The sequence below is a fragment of the Loxodonta africana genome, chromosome 6, assembly GCF_030014295.1.
Source record: "Loxodonta africana isolate mLoxAfr1 chromosome 6, mLoxAfr1.hap2, whole genome shotgun sequence".
NCBI lineage: Eukaryota > Metazoa > Chordata > Mammalia > Proboscidea > Elephantidae > Loxodonta > Loxodonta africana.
The window spans coordinates 44,199,096-44,223,411 of record NC_087347.1 but is presented as its reverse complement, the minus strand read 5'-3'; the positions used below and the strand labels follow the sequence as shown (position 1 = coordinate 44,223,411).

Here is a 24,316-nt window from a genome sequence, read left to right as displayed (position 1 = left end):
GACTCAAAAATATACACCAATGTTCACAGCAGCATTATTCACAGTGGCCAAAGGTGGAAACAACCCAAATATCCATCAACAGATGAATGGATAAACAAATTGTGTCTATATCCATACAATGGAATATTATTCTGGCATAAAAAAGAATAAAGTTCTAATACATGATGCCACATGATGAACCTTGAAAACATTATACTAAGTGAAATAAAACAGACACAAAAGACAAATATTGTATGATTCCATTATATGAAATATCTAGAATAGGCAAATTCACACAAATACAGTAGATTAGAGTTTACCAGAGGCTGGGAGGAGCGAGGAATGGGGAGTTATTGCTTAATGGGTCCAGAGTTGTTTGGGGTAATGAAAAAGTTTTGGAAATATATAATGGTGATGACTGCATGACATTGTAAGTGTAATTAACGTCACTGAATTGCACACCTAAAAATGGTTAAAATGGCAAATTTTATGTTATACATATTTTACCACAGGGAGCCCTGGTGGTGTAGTGGTTAAAGTGCTCAGCTGCTAACCAAAAGGTTGATGGTTAGAACCCACCAGCCACTCTGTGGGAGAAAGATGTGGCAGTCTGCTTCCGTAAAGATTTACAGCCTTTGAAACCCTGTGGGGCCATTCTACTCTGTCCTATAGGATCTCTGTGAGTCGAAATCAACTGGACAGCAACGGGTTTTGCTATATTTTACCACTATAACATTTTTTTAAAAAGCACATCGCAGGTGGTGCTGTGTACTTCCTGTTGCATCACAAATGCATCACGATATCTAGCTCAAACCAGGTGCCTTGACACGTTGTTGTTCTTGTGTGCCATCTAGTCGTTTCCTACTTATAGCAATCCTATATGACAGGCTGTAATCTTTACAGAAGCAGAGCGCTAGGTCTTTCTCCTGTGGTGCTACTGGGTATGTTTCAACCGACAAACTTTCAATTAGCAGCCAAACCCTTAACCATTGTGCCACCAGGGTTCCTTTACTTTGACATAGCATGCTGTTAAAATAGTATTTTACATACACCAAAAAAACAAAACTCATTGCCACTGAGTTGATTCTAACTCATAGCAACCCTATAGTACAGGGTAGAACTACCCCGTAGGGTATCCAAAGAGCGGCTGGTGGATTTGAACTGCCGACCTTTTGATTAGCAGCTGAGCTCTTAACCACTGCGCCATCAGAACTCCATTTTACGCATAAAAAAAAAAAAACAAACCCTTTGCAGTTGAGTTGGATTCTGACTCATAGGTACCCTGAACATTAAATACATTTATGTGGAAGGAAAGAGGTAAAGAGGGTGGGAGGAAGAGAGGGAGATGTTTCATGCAAACTTGTCTCTCTCCATCATTGGCTAATATCATTATCTGTACAGGAAGAACTTATTTACTTTGGTAGGTGCTCACTACATAGTTTTTGAATAAATGAAGGAATAATTGACTACTCCTTTGGGACTTGGTTAGTGGGTCCTTTGGGACTTTAATGACGTGGATGGAGTCAAGATTTTGAGATCTTCATTTGCTGATGTGGCATGACTAAAAATGAGAAGACACAGCTGCAAACATCAATTAATAATCAGAACACGGAATGTACGAAGTATGAATCTAGGAAAATTGAAAATCATCAAAAATGAAATGAAACGCGTAAACATCCATATCCTAGGCATTAGTGGGCTGAAATGGACTGGTATGGGCCATTTTGAATTGGACAATCCTATGGTCTACTATGCCAGGAATGACAACTTAAAGAGGAATGGCACTGCATTCGCTGTCAAAAAGAACATTTCAAGATCCATCTTGAAGTACAAACCTGTCAGTGATAGGATAATATCCATACACCTACAAAGAAGACCAGTTAATACAACTATTATTCAGATTTACTCACCAACCGCTAAGTTCAAAGATGAAGAAGCTGAAGATTTTGACCAACCTCTGAAACCGATCAAACATGTGATCAAAATGCATTGATAATTAGTGGTGATTGAAAAGGGAAAGTTGGAAACAAAGAAGGATTGGTAGTCGGAAATATGGCCTTGGTGATAGAAAGCTGCCACAGATCACATGATAGAATTTTGCAAGACCAATGACTTCTTTATTGCAAATACCTTTCTTCGGCAACATAAACAGCAACTATACACATGGACTTCACCAGATGGAATACACAGGAATCAAATCAACTACATCTGTGGAAAGAGATGATGGAAAAACTCAATAACATCAATCAGAACAAGGCCAGGGGCTGACTGTGGAACAGGTCATCAATTGCTCATATTCAAGTTTGAGTTGAAGCTGAAGAAAATTAAAACAAGTCCATGAGAGTCAAAGTGTGACCTTGAGTATATCCCACCTGAATTTAGAGACCATCTTAAGAATAGATTTGATGTGTTGAACACTAATGACTGAAGACCAGACAAGTTGTGGGTTGATTGCTGAAAGTGAAGTTTACTTGAAGCACTTACTGTTGAAGATCAAAGACTAAAGCCTTCAGTATGGATTACACCTCAACATAAAGAAAACAAAAATCCTCACAACTGGACCAATAAGCAACATCATGATAAACAGAGAAAAGATTGAAGTTGTCAAGGATTTCATTTTACTTGGATACACAATCAACACACATGGAAGCAGCAGTCAGGAAATCAAAAGACGCATTGCATTGGGCAAATCTGCTGCAAAAGACCTCTTTAAAGTGTTAAAAAGCAAAGATATCACCTTGAAGACTGAGGTGTGCCTGACCTAAGCCATGGTGTTTTCAGTCGCCTCATATACATGTGAAAGCCGGACGATGAATAAGGAAGACCAAAGAAGAATCAATGCCTTTGAATTATGGTGTTTGCAAAGAATATTGAATATACCATGGACTGCATGGACTGAATATACCATGGAGGGACCAGTCCTGGAGAAGGACATCATGCTTGGTAAAGTAGAGAGTCAGCAAAAAAGAGGAAGACCCTCAATGAGATGGATTGACACAGTGGCTGCAACAGTGAGCTCAAGCATAACAATGATTGTGAGGATGGCACAGGGCTGGGCAGTGTTTCATTCTGTTGTACATAGTGTCGCTATGAGTCAGAACTGACTGGCAGCACCTAACAACAACCACCTCTGGGAGTATTAAGTCTGGGACTATTGCTTCAAGGTGAAGAGGTGGAGGGGATATCTTCAGCTTTCTTCCTGTTGTATGATTCTGTGCTTTCTTTATCTACTAAAGTTGGCTAGATTGCAAATTTATTTTAAAGCTGAAAAGCAAAATACTTTCAGATGAAAGGCAGGAAGAAAATACTCCTCAAGGTGTCCACTTTAGCACCAGTCAAGCCTAGTAAATACCATTATCATTTATATGGATAAGCAAAGTAAATTCATATAAATGATGTATACTAACAGCACTGTCTTGTGGCTGCAGTCTGAAATGAGAACCTTAACTATGCCTGGTTTTATTCTATCCCACATTAGCCACGCTGCTTGCAGTTGGGCACCTACGAATGAAGACAGCAGCCTTTCTGATGTATAGTGTCTTGCGCTGATAACGGAAAACTGCTGAAGTCATGAGGCTGCTCCAGGCAAAGCCCTCATGTGAGTCATATGAAACCTCCAGCAATTCTGACCTCTGGCAAAAAGAGAGTGAACAAGGTCAGGAGAGGCAGAGGAGGAGAGGTTCAAGTGTGGATTTTCTCCTTGAACCTAGAAGATTATGGGTCAGGAGCTGTGTGCAAAGACTCTACACCCTGGATGCAGCTGCTATCGTTGTTCAGAGAGAAGCAAGGCACACAGTTGTCAGAGGACTCAGCCTGTGACGATGGAGGCTGCGGTCGAGGTATTCGTGTCCCTGGCAGGAGCATCTTTCTCTATCGATAAATCAAGGAGTTCAGAGACCCCCTTTCCGTAGTAGGGTCTGATTTTTCTGCAATAGGTCTAGATCAATATAAAGAAAATTCTATTAAAGTCACAGAGAATTTATGGCTGTTGTTATCATATTGGGAAATGTTCTTGTAAACCAAGAAGGAAAAACAATCCTATGCTTTGGGCTGCATGAAACTTACTGGCCTTAAAGTAAAGTTGTTATTCTCTTATAATCTCTGAGTTGCTCAATTACAGAACTGAAGCTCAAAAAGCAAGCTGCAGTATTGGTATGCTGAAGGTTCAAAATTTTGATAATTAGCTCATCATCCTGAGCAAAGCCGTCTAGAAGATTATTCCCCTAAAAAGATATATTAAGTGGACATGGAAAAAAAAAAAAAAAAGCCTGAGTTAGAAAGAGAAAAATTGGAAAAACAACCATCAAAGAGATTAAGGTTAACCCAAGTATCAAAAACATATTTTTAAGTAAAGAAAGGATGCTGTGTTTCAGCAGTAGATATCATTTTGGTCTTTTTTAGGGATCTGACTTTCAGGAAAAGTACCTTTTGGGAAGGTAGGAAGCTTAGAAAATGTTTGAAGAATGAAAATCAGGCAAATAAAGAAAAAATGGTGTACGCCAGCCACCAAGTCTTGACTTCGCATAAATTTTACTTCTGCATTTTTGTTGTTGTTGTTTTTCTCTAGCTAACAGACCTAAAAGAAGCATCATGTTCCATGACTTCATTTCACCCCGAGGGACTTCAAGCTGTCCGTGCCCGGAAGTTTAAGAGTAAAAGGCCACAGAGCAACAGCAATTCTTTTCAGGAAGGGGATCTGAAGCAGAGTTTGCAGTGGGTGAGTGAGCAGCTGATGTTTATCCTGAAGAATTTAATGTGTGCTTGTCTAGGGAGGCTGGCTCTTACTTCCAGGGGAATGATTGCCCATGCCTTCCCAAGGACACTAAGGCGATGATGTCTAATTTCCCTGGTGAGAAAAATGTCAACACTAAAAACCGTGCCCTTTCTCTCTTCCCCACCTCTCACCCCGCCCACTCCCCCTCGAGCAGAGGAAGAGTCTCCCTTTTGGGGTGGCCTCGTCTTACTTGAACTTGGAGAAGAAGCTAGGTGAAGGTTCTTATGCTACGATTTACAAGGGGATTAGCAGGTGAGTGACTCAAAGCTGGGAGAGACTTTACAGATGAGTGTCCCACCCCTTCCTTTTACTTTCTAAAGCTAGATGAGGCATCCAGACCTGTGCAAGACAAGATGGACAACAGGGAGAGGGACAGGATGATGTAAACAGCCTTTAAAGAAAAACAAACCTGTCCTGCCCCAACTAAATCAGTGCACTATAATGTTTGTCAGCCTTTCCTCTCTTGTTTAATAGACTCTGTACTAGTGGCCTGGAGGCAGGCAGTTCGGTGATAGAATTCTCATCTTCCATGGGGGAGACCCAGGTTCCACCTATCTGTCAGTGGAGACTTGTGTGTTACTATGATGCTGAACAAGTTTCAATGGACCTTCCAATCTACGATGGTTTAGGAAGAAAGGCCTGATGATTTACTTCCAAAAATCAGCCCATGAAAATCCTATAGATCACAATAGTCTGATCTGCAACCAATCGTGGGAATGGTACAAGACCGTGCACTGTTTTGGTCCATTGTGCATGGGGTCACCATGAGTTGTAGCCACCTTGATGGCAGCTAACAACAACAACTACTAATTCAAAGAACAATTACTTCTCTTCAACCTGGTGCTAACTGCAGTTTTTAAGGTATCTCTGACAGGTTTTCTGTATCCCTTCCTAAATCACAACGACAAACCTGAGTTTGCTACTTTGTTATTTCACTTTGCCTTCATAGAAGAAGTTGATGTTGGTTTCTGTAAATTATAAAACCAAACCCAACACATTGCCATTGAGTCGATTCTGAGTGGAACCGTCCCATAGGGTTTCCAAGGCTGTAAATCTTTATGGAAGCAGACTACCGCATCTTTCTCCCATGGAGCAAGTAGTGAGTTCGAACCTCTGACCTTTTTGGTTAGCAACCAAGCACTTAACCACTGTGCCACCAGGGCTTCTTCTCTAAAGTATGCAAAAAATGATAAATCCTGGGTTTTCTATACTTGTAAAACATACAAAATGGCTGGAGAATTAAACACTGCATACCAGGAAGCAAACTTTCCATTCTGATAAACAACAAACTTTGTTAAACATATATGGAAGATTCATGAGCTTAACTGCCTTTTAGTTAAGGTGGTGAAAATCAAAAGGTCCGATTTCTTCAATTTATATGTTATTCTAGTAGAAAAAAATAACGGTTCCACAGTGGTAAAAGTTAATTTAAAATATTTAATATAAATACTGTAAGAGTAAATATTGTGTTATCTTAGTAATTGTTATTTATTCGTAATTGTTAAACAGGATTTGTGGGGAAATATAATTTTAAACGTATTGTATAGAGACATGGTTTAATCCAATTCAACAGACTATCCTAGGAACTAAGACCATAAAAGATTTCCTTCAAGGACTCAGCCTTGTAATAGGATGAAAAATACATTAGATATACTTGTCCAAGTGAAAAGCTATGTATACAGAAGCATGTTCATTGAAGCAAGATTTATAATAGAAAAAATAAAAACCTGGTCACAAATATCCATTCACGGAGGACCTGCTAAATAATCATTATACAGTGAAATAGTAAACATCTAAAGTATGATCTGGATGAATTAACATGAAAAAATGCCTAATATTTGAAGAGAAAAAAGGAAGTTACAGAACAATGTACCCTAGGATCCCATTTAGAAAAAATTACTCAGATATAAAGTACATGTATAAATTTATATCTACATAGAAGAGTATGGCAAAAATACACAAGAGATTGTTATATTAGAAAAAGGCAAAAATATCCATTACCCATTACTGTTAAAGATTATCATAAACATTCTGGCCAATACAAGAAGAAAAAAGACAGTATCATTTTTGTGGATTATAGAATCATCTACGTAAAAAAACCAAGAGAAACTATTTGAAGTAGTAAGGAAACAAAAAGGTGATCAGTTACAAAGCCAGATATGCTTATAAAAAGTTGTCTTATGTATTAGCAATACCACTTAGAAAATATAATAGGGAAAAATTACACTCACAGTAGCCACAAAAACATTCATTAGCATTAAAAAATGGGCAGGATTTATATAAATATTTGCTAAGGGACATAAAAGACTTGAGTAAAGAGTTAGAGAAGAATTCATTCATTTCACTAATACGGGGTGCAGTAGTTAAGAGCTTGTCCGCTATCCGAAAAGGTTGGCAGTTCAAATCCACTAGCTGCTCCTTGGAAACCCTGTGGGGCAGTTCTACTGTGTCCTATAGGGTTGCTACAAGTCGGAATCAACTCAATGGCAACTTTTTTTTTTTTTTTAAATGTACCAAGCACTATTTTAGTTAGGAAGGATATATCAGAAAACAAACATCCCTACACTTATGAAATATACATTCTAGTGGTGGTGAGATTTACTGGGTTAGTGGTGGTGAGATAGACAATAAACACAATAGTAAAATACTGAGTTTGTCAAAGGGCAAAAAATGCTATGGAAAAGAATAAAACAGGAGAGAAATAGCATATTAAAACGATACATTTACATATGTGTTAAAATCGTCTGTGTTCTAGGCACTTAGCTTATTCCATCAAAAAAAAGACAAAACAATGAATAAAGGGAGAATAGAAGGAGTTGGGGAGTCCTTGGGTGGAGAAAATGGTTAACGCACTTGGCCACCAACCAAAAGGTTGGAGATTCAAGTCACCTAGAGGCGCCTCAGAGGAAAGGCCTGGAGATCTACTTCTGAAAAATCAGCCATTGAAAAATTTTTGGCGCACATTTCTACTCTGACACACATGGAGTCACCACGAGTCTGAGTGGGCTTGTCAGCAACTGGTTAGAAGGAGATGAGGAGAGAGTGATAAAGGTGGGCCCTGGGCAGATCTATAGCACCTAGAAGGACATTATAAGAATTTGGCTTTTATTCTGCATGAAATGGGAGGTAATAGTAGGTTTTGAACAGAGACGTTCGTTTTAAAAGGATGCTTCTGGCTACTCAGTTGAGTATAGACAGTAGGGGTATAAGTGCACAAGCAGGGACACTGTTAAGAGACCACTGTAATAATTCGGATAAAGAATGTGAATGGCTCAAATAATTGCACAATGAAAATAAAAGAACAATATAGATCAAAACATTTCTTGGATGGATTTGGTAGGGGGTTTTCTCTGTGCTCTTCTGTATTCTTCAAATTTTCTATAATTAACAGATACCACTTTGGTAAACAGAAAAAGTGTTTTGGAATATATATACATATATATATAACTTTTATTTGGGATAATTATAGGTTTATGTGTTGGAATATATTCTGAAGGACAATTACTTCTGTTAAACCACCATTAGTAAGTGTGTGTCTCCCCCACCCCTCAACTCTTCTAGGATAAATGGACAACTAGTGGCTTTAAAAGTCATCAGCATGAATGCAGAGGAAGGAGTCCCATTTACAGCTATCCGGGAAGGTAAGAGCAATAAAAATGGACCCAAGGGACCTGTTTTGAGTCCTTGCCCTGGTCAAAAAAAAAAAAAATGTGTTGAATTTATCCGTGCAGAATCTAAAACCAGTTGCCATCGAGTTGAAACTGACTTATGGTGACCTTATGTGTGTTAGAGTAGAACTGTGCTCCATAGAGTTGTCAATGGCTGATTTTTTTACAAGTAGGTCACCAGGCCTTTCTTCTGAGGTGCCTCTGGGTGGACTCAAACCTCCAAACTTTCAGTTAGCAGCCCAGCATGTTAACCATTTTCACCACCTATTCAGCACCTAGTGTTTTAAAAATATTTCTAGAGGTAATATGATAATTTTTTTAATATGATAATTACAATTTTGTTCTTCATACTAATTTTCCCAGAAGTGTTTGGTTTTTATTTGTTTTTGTTTTTGAGGAAATAAGATTCAGAACTATTATATCACTTGACCAAAACTATTAACTCAATGAGTATTTGCTAAATACCATCCACGTGTTTGGACCCAAGCATGTTGCTAAGGCTATTATCTATGTAACTCCAGAAAATCCATACAAAAGAGAAGAATGTATAATAATATAACATAATCACAATAAACCCTGGTGGTGTAGTGGTTAAGTGCTATGGCTGCTAACCAAATGGTCGGCAGTTCAAATCCTCCAGGTGCTCCTTGGAAACTCTATGGGGCAGTTCTACTCTGTCCTACAGGGTCGCTATGAGTCGGAATTGACTTGACGGCACTGGGTTTGGTTTTTGGTTTTGGTAATCACATTAATTCTCAGTGGACAATTTGCCTGAAAATAGCATATTGTTTAGATAGCACTTGAAAAACTTTCTGTACTTTTAGTGTTGTGCATGTATTTTCTCTATTTCCAGAGCAGTACAGCAAAGCGGGTGAGGAACTTGGTGTCAGTTGGACTTGGATTTAAATCTTAGGTCTATCTTGGGTAGATTATTAAGACTTAGTTTCTTAATTGCAAAAAAAGGGGGTAATTGTGGTGCTTATTTCATTGAGTTGTTATGAGATTTAAATGAAAAAATGCATATAAAATATTTATGACAGAGTCCATTTTCAAGGTTCAATAGATGTCAGCTATTATTATTTCATTCTTGTTCCTTTCCTTTGCTGATGTTTTATTCACCATCAAGATTACTCATAATTTATAATAAAAATTTCAAGAAGCCAACATATTGAAAACAAATCAGTAAAAATATAACTTATTAACATTATTTCATGACTCACTTGAAATAAAAAAAAGAATGTAGAGAAATAGCACTTCTGTGGTCTTGCTCTTTGTGTTTTTTAACTACTTATTTTCCCTCCTTTATCGAGCACTTACTATATGCAAAGTATATAGCTGGTTGTTGTGAAGGATGGGAAGAATAATAAGCCCTGATCTCTGTCCTGCATTGTTTCAGTCCAACAAGACAAGGATTCAAGTTATGGTGTGTGTTATAATAAAGGTAGAAAAGACACTGTAAACTAAGAGAAGAACAAGTTATTCTTGGTGTGGCTAATGGAGTCAGTAGGTTTTGAACCAAGGTTGGAAGGCATGGAAAAAGCAATTTAGAAAATGGGTTTGTAACTGAATTTGATGCCATTTTCAAAAGTCTTACAGGGCCCTTGGGAAATATATCCTTTTTGAATTTAAGTTGTTGTTGTTGTTGTTGGGTGCCATTGAGTTGGTTCCAACTCACAGCGACCCTATGCACAACAGAACGAATCACTGCCCGGTCCTGCGCCATCCTTACAATCATTGTTATGCTTGAGCCCATTGCTGCAACCACTGTGTCAATCCACCTCATTGAGGGTCTTCCTCTTTTCCGCTGACCCTGTTGTGCTTCTCCAGGAACTGATCCCTCCTGACAACATGTCCAAAGTATGTAAAACGTAGTCTCGCCATCCTTGCTTCTAAGGAGCGTTCTGGTTGTACTTCTTCCAAGACAGATTTATTCGTTCTTTTGGCAGTCCGTGGTATATTCAATATTCTTCGCCAACACCACAATTCAAAGGCGTCAGTTCTTCTTCTGTCTTCCTTATTCTTTGTCCAGCTTTCACATGCATATGATGCAATTGAAAATACCATGGCTTGGGTCAGGTGTACCTTAGTCTTCAAGGTGACATCTTTGCTCTTCAACACTTTAAAGAGGTCCTTTGCAGCAAATTTACCCAATGCAATGCATCTTTTGATTTCTTGACTGCTGCTTCCATGGTTGTTGATTGTGGATCCAAGTAAAATGAAATCCTTGACAACTTCAATCTTTTCTCCGTTTATCATGATGTTGCTCTTTGGTCAAGTTGTGAGGATTTTTGTTTTCTTTATGTTGAGGTGCAAGTCATACTGAAGGCTATGGTCTTTGATCTTCATTAGGAAGTGCTTCAAGTCCTCTTCACTTTCAGCAAGCAAGGTTGTGTCATCTGCATAACGCAGGCTGTTGATGAGTCTTCCTCCAACCCTGATGCCCCGTTCTTCTTCATATAGTCCAACTTCTCGAATTATTTGCTCAGCATACAGATTGAATAGGTACGGTGAAAGAATACAACCCTGGTGCACACCTTTCCTGATTTTAAACCAATCAGTGTCCCCTTGTTCTGTCTGAACAACTGCCTCTTGATCTATGTAAAGGTTCCTCATGAGCACAATTAAGTGTTCCGGAATTCCCATTCTTCGCAATGTTATCCATAATTTGTTATGATCCACACAGTCGAATGCCTTTGCATAGTCAATAAAACACAGGTAAACATCCTTCTGGTATTCTCTGCTTTCAGCCAGGATCCATCTGACATCAGCAATGATATCTCTGGTTCCACGTCCTCTTCTGAAACCGGCCTGAATTTCTGGCGGTTCCCTGCCGATATACTGCTGCAGCCATTTTTGAACCTTCAGCAAAATTTTGCTTGCGTGTCTGTCAGTTTGTCGTACTGTGGGGGCTTGTGTGTTGCTGTGATGCTGGAAGTTATGCCACCGGTATTCAGATACAAACAGGCTCACCCATGGAGAACGGGTTTCAGCTGAGCTTCCAGACTAAGACAGACTAGGAAGAAGGACCCAGCAGCCTACTTCTGAAAAGCATTAGCCAGTGAAAACCCTATGTATAGCAGCGGAACATGGTCTGATATAGTGCTGGAAGATGAGCTCCCCCGGTTGGAAGTCACTCAAAAGATGACTGGGGAAGAGCTGCCTCCTCAAAGTAGAGCCGACCTTCATGATGTGAATGGAGTAAAGCTTTTGGGACCTTCACTGGTGATGTGGCACGACTCAAAATGAGAAGAAACAGCTGCAAACATCCATTAATAATCAGAACCTGGAATGTACGAAGTATGAATCTAAAAAAATTAGAAATTGTCAAAAATGAAATGGAATGCATGAACATCGATATCCTAGGCATTAGTGGGCTGAAACGGACTGATACTGAATTTAAGTGGAAGGGCCAAATGGCTATAGGTTTAGCTGGGGATTCATCCTGGTAGGTTCAGGTGCATCCTGGAGGAATGCGTGGTTTTAAGTGTTTATTATAGTGGAAGCTGCATTTACTAATTTGCTTATTAGTGCTCCCCATGAAAAGATGATCGGATTTAGAAAATGATATATGGGTAGGTTAAAGAGTATTTCTGAACATAATAGAAATTCTCAGGTCACCAGCATAAGGGAGAGTCTCTAGGCCGGGTTTACCTCATCCTCCTTTTGTCCCCTTTGTGTACTTGACACTGCCTGTTGCTCAGAGGCAGATGACCTAATAAGCAAGGTAAGCACAGGCTTACTTGTGCTTACTTAATAATCTGTAGTGAACAATTTCACAGGGGTTTCACCACATTTTTGAAACTTTTCTCTACAGATTAGTAAGTGAGCACAAGTAAGCCCATGCTTATCTTGGTTACTGGGTCATCCCCCCTGTCAGGGATTATAAATTTGAAAAGAGGCTTTGATTCTATAGGAAGGTGCTGTAGGGTTGGGAGAGAGACAGATGCCAGCCATACCTACAAGCAAAATCCTAGATGTGGTGAAAAAATGTGCAATTGTCCACTACAGATTAGTAAGTAAGCACAAGTAAGCCAGTACTTACCTTGCTCACTGGATCATCTGCCCCTATAAGGGGCTGTATATTTGAAAAGAGGCTTTGATTATATACGATGGTGCTGTGGGGTTGGGACAGAGACAGATGCCAGTCATATCTAGAAGCAGAATCTTTGAGGTTGTGAAAAAAAGTAAAATTGTTCTCTACAGATTATCTGGTAAGCAAGGTGAGCCCTGTACTTACCTTGCCTATTGGATAACCCTCCCCCCTATTGCTTAACCCTATACTGGAAACCCTGGTGGCATAGTGGTTAAGAGCCATGGCTGCTAACCAAAAGGTCAGCAGTTTGAATCCACCAGGCATTCCTTGGGAACCCTATGGGGCAGTTCTACTCTGAGTCGGAATTGACTTGATGGCAATGACTTATTGCTTAAGGCCTGCTTTGCTCAGATTTATCCCATAGCCAGATTTCTCAGGTTGACATTTTGAGGAACAGTGAAATCTTTTGCCAGTTTTGCTAGCAGATGGTTCTCAGCATGGTTCAGAAAAGCTGTATCTGTATTCAGTCTACTCTAAATGTTTCTTTTACTGCATACACACTGAAGAGGTGCCTTTCTATCACAGGTGTTTGCAATTAAATTTAGTATTATTGTGGACTTTCTTTGTTTTATGCACTTACCTTACTGAATGCTTTGCTTGTATGATATTAAAAACCACAAAAGGATTTTTGACACATTTGAAGCTTGCTAGGTATCCAATTTCCAACAATGAATGTTTCTTTTCCACCAGTGTAAATGCTGGGAGTCCTTGTTAGAGGAGCCATCTCCCCTCAAGAAGATACAAGACCTCATTTGAAAACTTTGGCACTGTCCCATTTTTCCTGCATGAACTTTAAGGATGTGAGACCAGGGAGACAGGAAGTTAAATAAGAAGGGCTGGAAGGCAAAATAAGGACAGCTGGAGTTCATTAGTTAAAATCCAGGGTCACTAGCTAAAAAGGCAACCAAAAGCCACTTGCAGACAAACTGAAAGAGTAATGCAACCTTCTTTAAAAAGCCTTGAAGCAGGAATTACTTTTCCTGAACAGTTTGGCTGCTCTGATGGTATAGCAGCCAAAGATTTATTGGGTAGGATTTTACTACATGTACGGTTTCTCTATATTTAGGTACGATACATATGGCAGTTTATTAGTCTGGTCATTGAGAGCACTATTTGTTTGCATTTGATCTTAACCTGTAATGTTACGAAATTAGAAAAAGTATGAACAGCATTAAGGGAAATAAGCCTTAATATATGTGCCAGGTACTTTTCATGTGTTACCTCTTTCAATCTTCTTAACAACCTTTGAAAAATAGGTATTATTATTCTAATTATGTATATGCAGAAGCTCCAGCTGGTTCAAGATCACATAGCTAACAAAGGGCTGAGCCATGATTCAAAACAATCTGTCCAATTCAAAAATCTATTTTATAAATGCATTCATCTTATGTATTGCATTGGGCAAATCTGCTGCAAAAGACCTCTTTAAAGTGTTAAAAAACAAAGATGTCACTTTGAGGACTAAGAAGCACCTGACCCAAGCCATGCTATTTTCAATTGCCTCATATGCATGGACGATGAATGAGGAAGATCAAAGAAGAATTGATGCCTTTGAATTATGGTGTTGGCAAAGAATATTGAATATACCATGGACTGCCAGAAGAATGAACAAATATGTCTTGAAAGAAGTACAGCCAGAATGCTTCTTAGAGGAGAGGATGGCAAGACTTTGTCTCACGTATTTTGGACATTGTCATGGATTGAATTATATCCCCCCAAAAATGTGTGTATCAACTTGGTTAGGCCATGATTCCCAGTATTGTGTGGTTGTCCTCCATTTTGTGATTGTAACTTTATGCTGAGAAGATTAGGGTGGTCAGCTCCCTGATCCAAGGTAAAGGGAGTTTCCCTGGGGTGTGGTCTACACCACCTTTTATCTCTCAAGAGATAAAAGGAAAGGGAAGCAAGCAGAGTTGGGGACCTCATGCCCCCAAGCAAGAAGCACTGGGAGCAGATCCTATCTTTTAGACCCAGGGTTCCTGCTCAGAGAAGCTCCTAGTCTGGGGGAACATTGATGAGAAGGCCAACAGAGAGAGAAAACCTTCCCCTGGAGCTGACACCCTGAATTTGGACTTGTAACCTACTAGACTGTAAGAAAATAAATTTCTCCTTGTTAAAGCCATCCTCTTGTGGTATTTCTGTTATGGCAGCACTAGATGACTAAGACAGAATTGTTATCAGGAGGGAACTGTCACTGGAAAAGGACATCATGTTTGGCAAAGTAGAGGGTCAGTGAAAAAGAAGAAGGCCCTCAATGAGATGGATTGACAAGTGGCTGCAACAATGGGCTCAAACATAGCAATGATTGTGGGGATGACGAAGGACTGGGTGATGTTTCGTTCAGTTGTACATAGGTTGCTATGAGTTGGAACCAACTTGAGGAACTTAACAACATTGGAATTGTAAACCCAGTCATATACATCATTCTGGCATTATTTTGTTTTACAAAGATGTAACTATGTGCTATGTCCCAATTAAGGGTATAAGCAGGGCCACGCTTTCTCCAAAGGCTCTAGGGGAAGATTCTTTCTTGTCTCTCCCAGCTTCTGGTAGTATCAGGTGCTCCTTGGCTTGTGGCAGAATAACTCAGTCTCTGCCTCTGTCTTCATGTGGCTGTCTTCCCTCTATGACTCTTCTCTTCTTCTAAGGACACCATTTATAAAGAGATTAGGGCTTACTCTAATGAACTCATCTTAACTAATTACATTTGCAATGACCCTGACTCCAAATAAGGTCACAATTACAGAGGTTAGGACTTCAACTTATCTTTTGGGGGAACAACACACTCAACCCATAAAGCTCAGGGTCTAGAAACATTTTTATTCAAAGCACAGTGGGGCTAGGTATAAGAATTGGCTTCATTACAGAATCCTAGATAAACTCATTTTAACTGGCCTGGCCTTCATTAATTCACACACAGTTACTGAGCACCAAATGCCAAGGCCTGCACTACATGCTGGAGGTGCAAAGACAACAACAGGGACAATCCTTTCCTTCAAGAAGCTCACAGACTAGTGAAGTCTTTGACTACCAGACATTCACTATGTGCAGTTGCACATAGTAACTTTGAGAGTCAGCCTTCTTTTTTGTCATTGTAATCTTTTATATTTTCTCATAAATTAAAGGAAAACAGAGTAGAGTAACATCAAAACATCACGACCCACTGCACTTGCAAAGCATCAATTTTCCTAAACCACAAACCCCAATGGGATTAACAAAACCAAGAAATTAGATATTCTTTTGTCATTGCCAGAGAAAAATGATAGTCTTTTTCTAAATTATTTAATATCTTATATTTATGAGAATCAGATTAAATTCCATTTAATTTTCAACTGCTTGGCCATACTAAATACCTTTCTGGACATTTAGAATAAAAAAAAATGCTTTGAGTTTTTTAAACAAGCTGAATAAAGTTCACTCATAGCTATTTTCCCAGATCTTTTGTGTTAATGTTGTTTTCTTCAGGCTTTCAGGGTATTCTCATGATCATACCAAGTTAATAAATACAAATGATCACAACAATGCCTGGCCCATGGTAAGCCCTCAATGAGTGTTAGGTTTTATTATTAATATCATCATTATAAAAGTATTTTACAACTGGCTTAAAAATTTCATTTTGATTTGTATGGAATCTTAAAGACCCCCAATCTATTTTTGTCTTTATTTTGAGGAAAAACAAAAATAAGTATACTTAGAATACTTAGAATATATACATTATAAAAATAATAATTTTACAGAAATCAGAATGCTCTGATTTTAGGATCTCTCTCTTTCTCAATGGACTTTTGCATGCCTCGGCTGATTAGCCTGCAGAACAGACACCACATCCTGCAGTGACATTGATGATGTGACCTTGAAATTAGAAGAACAGCCTTTCTTTCTCATGTTTAAGTCCCACACATCAGAGACTGCAGGCATTTTAGATCCCTTTGGTACATAGACCCAACATTATACTGACAATACTATGAGATAAATGTTTTAATCATCATCCACTATTTCATGCAAATTCCCTAATAATTACTCAATACAATTCACTGTTTCCATATAACTATTTCAGTAGTCCTGGGGTGATAGAAAAACAATAGTAGACCTGGCCATAACACACACAACATTTATAATCTAATGAGGGAGACAACTACAAGAAACAGAGTAAAAACATCTTCAACAGAAATACCCTTGCCAACCAATTATAAGCATATAAATGATAAAACAAAACAAAAAAAAAACATTGCCATTGAGTTGATTCCAACTCATAGTGACCCTATAGGACAGAGTAGAACTGTCCCATAGGGTTTCCAAGGGCAGCTGGTGGATTCAAACTGCTGGCCTTTTGGTTAGCAGCCAAATGCTTAACCACTGTGCCACCAAGGCCCCATATAAATGATAGTAGGTAATTAATGGCTGACTACTAATTCAGTCAACTCTACGGCAATGAGAATAATGTGTACTAATTCAACAGTAAATGTTTATTGAATGTTTACAATAAGCCAGACATTGCAACAAGCAAAAAAGACAAACATGCTTGCTCTCAGTGGAGTGCATATTCTCAAAGGTGGAGACGGACAATTAAAAAAATACATATACTATGTCAGGTGGTGATAAGTGCTAAAAAGGAAAATAAAGCAGGACGTGGGGAGGGAGGATCACTGGAGCAAATTGGGATGAGAGGGCTGCTATTTCATCTAGAGTGGTCAGGGAAGCCCATACCTTATATATATCATTTGAGCAGAGACCTGAAGGAAGCAAGGGAGCATTCATGCAGAGAACTGAGAAAAGAGGATTATAAGCAGAGACAACAGCAAATGTAAGACCCTAAGGTGGAAATCAAAATTGCCAGATAAATTTTGGATGAAGGACTCTACAGATATAGGTCACATTCAAAGAGCAGAACCTATCAAAGTTGAAAATGATCCTACTAAACCTTTGCATAGAATTCCTCACTATCCACTCAAACTAGAGGCTATTGAAGGTCTGAAACCAATAGTGGAAATTTTTATAATTAAAGGGTTAGTTAGACCTTGTTCTATTCCTTGCAATACTCCTATGCTGCCAGTAGGAAAACCAAATGGTAGAGGATGGAGATTTGTACAAGATCTTACAGCCATCAACAAAATTGTTGTTCCTAGATTTTTGGTATTTTCAAATCCCCATACTTTACTTTCCAAAGTTCCTTCCATATTTTAATTGGTTTACAGTAATAGATTTATGGGCTGCCTTTTTTTTTTTTTTTTTTTAGCATACCTGTAGATGAATCTAGCCAATACCTTTTTGCATTTACTTGGGAAAATTTGCAATATACTTGGACTGTTATGCCTCAGGGTTTTACTGAAGCACCCTTCCAAATTTTACATCAAAATCTTAGTGATCTAGATTTTTCTGAAGGCTCAACTTTAATCCATTAAGTGGATGATTTATGTTTGAACACTGAATTAAGTGCCTTAAAAGATTCAATTTATTTGTTGAAACAGTTGGTAATAAAAGGCCATAAGATTTCAAAGGAGAACTTGCAATTTGTACAGAAATCTGTTGCCTACTTAGAACACAATTTATCTAAAAATAGAATAAGACTTTCTTCAGGACGATTGATCACTATTAGAAATTTTCCTAACCCACTACTAAGAAACAATTGCATATATTTTAAGGATTAGCAGGGTATTGTCGAAATTGCATAACCAATTTTTTTTTATAGCCTCTCCACTTCATGATCTAACTAAAAATTCTGTTCCTGAACCATTGCCTAGGGATGAAACATCTGAACAATCCTTTTTAGACCAAAAGAATAACTTAAGTAATGCACCTGCCTTGAGTCTTCCAAATTATGATAAACTTTTCTACCTTTTCATACATGAAAAAGGTGGACAAACTATAGGAGTTTTAGCTCAGAAACACAGAGGAAATCAGAGGCCTATTGCTTATTACAGTCAGAAAATTAGATTCAGTAGCTCGAGCCTATCTAAATTGTCCAAAAACTATAGTAGCAGCTGCTTTGATTGTAGAAGCCTCCTTAAGTTAAGTCTTAGGTAATCTACTGATCTTATAAGTCACTCATGCAGTAGAGGAACTATTAAAAGATTCTCAGACTCAGCATTTGTCAGGAGCAAGACTTACTTCATAGGAATTATCTTTATTAACTCCTTCCAACACCCAGATTAAACAATGTAATTCATTAAATACAGCTTCTCCAACTGCCCCTCTGCTGAACGTGGTGATCCATGTGATTGTGCACAATTAAGTGATCAATTAACTACTCCTAGAATAAATCTAAAAGAGACCTCATTAGAAAATCTGTACTTTTTGTTGATGGATCATATGCAAAAAATACCAATGATAAATATCAATCTGGCTATGCCATTATAAATTAATTTTAATTAATAGAGAATGTTCCTTTACCTCAATTTACTTCTGCACAGCAAGCTGAATTATATGCATTAATTTGAGTGTGTAGAATAGCAAAAGATAAAACTGTAGGCATTTATACTGAGAGTAGATATATTTTTTGAGTAGTGCATGATTTGGCACGCTATGGAAACAAAGAGGTTTTTTGACTTCAGCTGGAACTCTGAAAAATAGCCCCTTAGTTAAGGAATTAATATATGTTGTCCAATTACCAAAAAAAATAGCAATAATCAAAATTGAAGCACATACAAAAAATAGAGCCAGAATATCAAGGAAATGCTTTAACTGATTATTATGAAAAATTAACTGCAACCTCATTGATTGCTAGAAGAATTACACAATATGTCCAAACAGTCATATGAAACATTAGAAGAAGTAGGTTGTGCCTGATTACACATATTCAGCTTTTTGATCAAAGATTCTATAGCAGAATCCTGATCAAAAGGGAAGAATGTAAGAACAAAAATTAAATTTCTCACAGATTTCAGACTCTCTGGGACCTCTGAGAGCAATAGTCCATTAATCATTACCCTGACTTGCCTTAACCTTAGGACTCAAAACCGTAAAATTTTTCCATAATGAAATCACATAGAACCTGGTCTTGGGTGGCTGATTAGTAAAATATTTCAAATAGAAGAAGCAGTTCTTTCTCACAAAGATAATCTTTTAATGGTATAAAAAGGTTTGCCTTGACCAAACATGAATCACTCTCCCAAGAGAGATATGTAACTTCTTATTCTGTACCCAGTTATTTATAACCTACATCTATATTGACTTTGGGAAACCCTGCTGGTGTAGTGGTTAAGTGCTATGGCTACTAACCAAAAGGCTGGCTGTTTAAATCCACCAGATGCTCTTTGGAAACCCAATAGGGCAGTTCTACTCTGTTCTGTAGGGTTGCTATGAGTCACAATTGACTCAACGGCAATGGGTTTGGTTTTGGTTATATTGACTTTGATTATAAAAACCTATGCAAAACCCCCTCTTCGAGGGCATTCTCAACTTTGAGTAGAGAGTGCTTCCTTGGTTTGCAAACCATGATAAGAATAAACTTCAATCATTTTCTTAAAATTTAACTCAATCTATTAATTTTGACAGAAGTGTCCAAGGACCAGAAAGGCTTGAGCCAAGTGAGCAAGGATAGGAGAGTGAGAAGGTGAGGGCAGAAAGGTAATGGGGTGGAGCAGGTAGCTTTGCAAGACATTGTTGAGACCTTTGGCCTTTGTTATTTTGTTGTTCCTGGCATAGTAGACCATGTGATTGTCCAATTCAGAATGGCCAGTACCAGTCCATTTCCACTCACTAATGCCTAGGATATCAATCTTTATGCATTCCATTTCATTTTTAATGATTTCCAATTTTTCTAGATTCCTACTTCATAATTCCACATTCCTATTATTAATGGATGTTTGCAGCTGTTTCTTCTCATTTTGAGTCATGCCACATCAGCAAATGAAGCTCCCAAAAGCTCAACTCCATCCACATCATTAAGGTCCACTTTAAGGAGGCAGCTCTTCCCCAGTCATATTTTGAGTGCCTTCCAATCTGAAGGGCTCATCTTCTGGCACTATATCATACAATATTCTGCTGCTATTTGTAAGGTTTTCACTGGCTAATTTTTTCAGAAGCAGACTGCCAGGTCCTTCTTCCTAGTCTGTCTTAGCCTGGAAGCTGTGCTGAAACCTGTCCACCATGGGTGACCCTGCTGGTATTTGAATACTGGTGGCATCACAGCAACACACAAGCCACCACAGTACAACAAACTGACAGAAGTGTGGGGTTGGTCTTTACTCTGAGTGAAATGAGAGGCCACTGAAGCGTTTGAGGCACTGGAGGGTCATGGCCTGACTTCCATTTGAGGTGGATCACATTGGCTGATCTATAGAGAGGATCAGCAGAAGTCACACAAGGAAGCAAGGAGACTAGTGGGGTAGCATTTGCAATAATACAGCCAAGATATGAAAGGTGTCCTGGTGATTTAATGGTTAAGCACTAGGCTGCTAACCAAAAGTTTGGCAGTTCAAACCCACCCAGCAGCTCCATGGCGATCTGCTCCCATAGAGATCACAGCCTAGAAAACTATATGGGGCAGTTCTATTTTGTCACATGAGGTCACTATGAGTCTAAATCGATTTGATGGCACCTAACAACATGATTGTGTGTGACTTGGACCAGAATGGTGGCAAAAGGAATGGCAGTAAGTGACATGTTCTGGACATATTTTGAAGGTATTGACAAAAGATTTGGTGATGGATTAATTGAGGGCATGTGAAAAGAGAAATTGTCATTTACTATGAGTGACTAATCCTCATAAAATGGATTAATGGCTTAAAAAGATTTCTGCAAAGAAATTGTGGATTGAAGATAAGATTTATAATGCAATTATAAAGAAACAATAGTGAAATAGCAAAATGGACACTCCCTTATTCTACAAAATTGAAACTTCAAGAAAACTATATGAAATAAAAATATATCCAGTGTTATTAGCAATGGAATCCTGGGTACCACGAACAGGAGTTGCTGGGCTACTAACTGAAAAGGTGGCAGCCCAGATCCACCCAGAGGTTCCTCAAAAGAAAGGCCTGGCAATCTGCTTCCAAAAGGTCACAGCCATGAAAACCCTATAGAACACAGTTTTACTCTGATTACATGGGGTCTCCATGAGTTGGAATTGACTCCATGGAAACTGATTGTTAGCAGTGAACTTCAACCTACGTAGGTATTGTTCCCTGAGATTTTTAGCAAATGGTAGTATGAAGCCATCATGATTAACAAAACATTTAAAAAAAATAAACATCGGAAGTTTAAACAATATCATATTTAAATGAGAATAAAATTTTATTAAAAATAAAAGTAAAATATTTTAATAGTGTTATATATTTCAATTTTACATCATTTTTTTAAAATTTAATATTGGTGTATGCTTTGTAATGTGTGTGTGTGTAGATAGAGATATAGATATTTCTACCATGAAATGGAACACTTGAAGATCTATATCCTAGGCATTAGTGAGCTGAAATTGACCAGTATTGGCCAGTTTTGGATCTGAAAATCATATGACCTACTGTGCCAGGAATGACAAATTAAAGAGCAATGGCATCCCATTCATCATCAAAAAGAATATTTCAAGATCTATACCAAAATATAGCACTGTCAGTGATAGGATAATGTCCATACACCTATAAGGAAGAACAGTTAATATGACTATTATTCAAATTTACACATCAACTACTAAGGCCAAAGATGAAGACATGGAAGTTTTTACAAACTTCTGCAGTCTGAAATTGATCAAACATGCAATCAAGATGCATTGATAATTACTGGTAATTGGAATGCAAAAGTTGGAAACAAAGAAGAAGGATCAGTAGTTGGAAATGATAGAAACTACACAGGGGATAACATGATAAAATTTTGCAAGACCAGTGACTTTTTCATTGCAAATACCTTTTTCCAACAATGTAAATGGCGACTATACACATGGACCTTGCTGGATGGAATACACAGGAATCAAATTGACTACATCTGTGGAAAGAGATGGAAAAGCTCAATAACATTGATAAGAACAGTGCAAGGGGCCGACTGTGGAATAGGCCATCAATTGCTCACATTCAAGTTCCAGTTGAAGCTGAAGAAAATTAGAACAAGTCCACAAGAGCCAAAGCACAACCTTGAGTATATCCCACCTGAATTTAGAGTCCATCTCAGGAATAGTTTTGACACATTGAACACTAACGACTGAAGACCAGATGAGTTGTGGGATGAAATCAAGGACATCATACATGAAAAAAGCAAAAGATCATTAAAAAGACAGAAAAAAAAAAAAAAAGACCAAAATGGATATCAGAAGATGCTCTGGAACTTGCTCTTGAACGTCAAGTAGCTAAAGCAAACAGAAGAAATGATGAAGTAAAAGAGCTGAACAGAAGATTTCAAAGGGTGGCTTGAGAAGACAAAGTAAAGAATTATAATGAAATGTGCAAAGACCTGGGGTTAGAAAACAAAATGGAGGAACAGACTTGGCATTTCTCAAGTTGAAAAAACTAAAGAAAAACGTCAAGCCTCGAGTTGCAATATTGAAGGATTTTATGGGCAAAAAGTTGAATGAGATAGGAAGCATCAAAAGTAGATGGAAGAAACAAGGCTGGCATTAATCCAAAAAACACAAAATAATAAATGTTGGAGAGGCTGGGGAGAGATTGGAACACTTATACACTGCTGGTGGGAGTGTGAAATGGTACAACCACTTTGGAAATTGATTTGGTGTTCCCTTAAAGAGCTAGAAATAGAACTACCATATGATCCAGCAATCCCACTCCTTGAAGTGTATCCTAGAGAAATAAGAGCCTTTACACGAACAGATATACGCACACCCGTGTTTATTGCTGCACTGTTTACAATAGCAAAAAGATGGACGCAACCAAGGTGCCCATCAATGGATGAATGGATAAATAAATTATGGTATATTCACACGATGGAATACTACGCATCAGTAAAGAACAGTGATGAATCTGTGAAACATTTCATAACATGGAGGAACCTGGAAGGCATTATGCTGAGTGAAATTAGTCAGTTGCAAAAGGACAAATATTGTATAAGACCACTATTATAAGAACTTGAGAAACAGTTTAAACTGAGAAGAAAACATTCTTTTGTGGTTATGGGGGGGGGGACGGAGGGTGGGAGAAGGGTATTCACTAATTAGATAGTAGATAAGAACTACTTTAGGTGAAGAGAAAGACAACACACAATACAGGGGAGGTCAGCACAACTGGACTAAACCAAAAGCAAAGAAGTTTCCTGAATATACTGAATGCTTTGAAGGCTAGCATAGTAGGGGCAGGGGTTTGGGGACCATGGTTTCAGGGGATATCCACGTTAATTGGCATAATAAAATCTATTAAGAAAACATTCTGCATCCCACTTTGGACAGTGGCGTCTGGGGTCTTAAACACTAGCAAGTGGCCATCTAAGATGCATCAATGAGTCTCAACCCACCTGGATCAAAGGAGAATGAAGAACACCAAGAACACAAGGTAATTACGAGCCCAAGAGACAGAAAAGTCTACATGAACCAGAGACTACATCATCCTGTGACTAGAAGAGCTAGATGGTGCCTGGCTACAAACGATGACTGCCCTGACAGGGAACACAACAGGGAACCCCTGAGGGAGCAGGAGAGCAGTGGGAAACAGACCCCAAATTCTCATAAAATGACCAGACTTAATGGTCTGACTGAGACTGGAAGGACCCCGGTGGTCATGGTGCCCACACCTTCTGTTGGCCCAGGACAGGAACCATACCTGAAGCCAACTCCTCAGACATGGATTGGACTGGACAATGGGTTGGAGAGGGCTGCTGGTGAGGAATGAGCTTCTTGGATCAGGTGGACACTGGAGACTATGATGG

At 38.5% G+C, this 24,316-nt stretch overlaps 1 protein-coding gene across 1 annotated transcript in view; it reads left to right on the top strand.

Annotated features, from left to right (window-relative positions):
• Positions 1-3,461: 3,461 nt before the first annotated feature.
• The window catches only part of CDK15 (cyclin dependent kinase 15), a 104,016-nt gene continuing 83,161 nt past the window's right edge, over positions 3,462-24,316 (top strand). The window contains exons 1-4 of the mRNA XM_064286807.1: positions 3,462-3,818; positions 4,547-4,696; positions 4,908-5,005; positions 8,315-8,394. Of these exons, the coding sequence (XP_064142877.1) occupies positions 3,696-3,818; positions 4,547-4,696; positions 4,908-5,005; positions 8,315-8,394 (451 nt within the window). The 5' untranslated portion in view covers positions 3,462-3,695. The remainder of the gene's footprint in view (positions 3,819-4,546; positions 4,697-4,907; positions 5,006-8,314; positions 8,395-24,316) is intronic.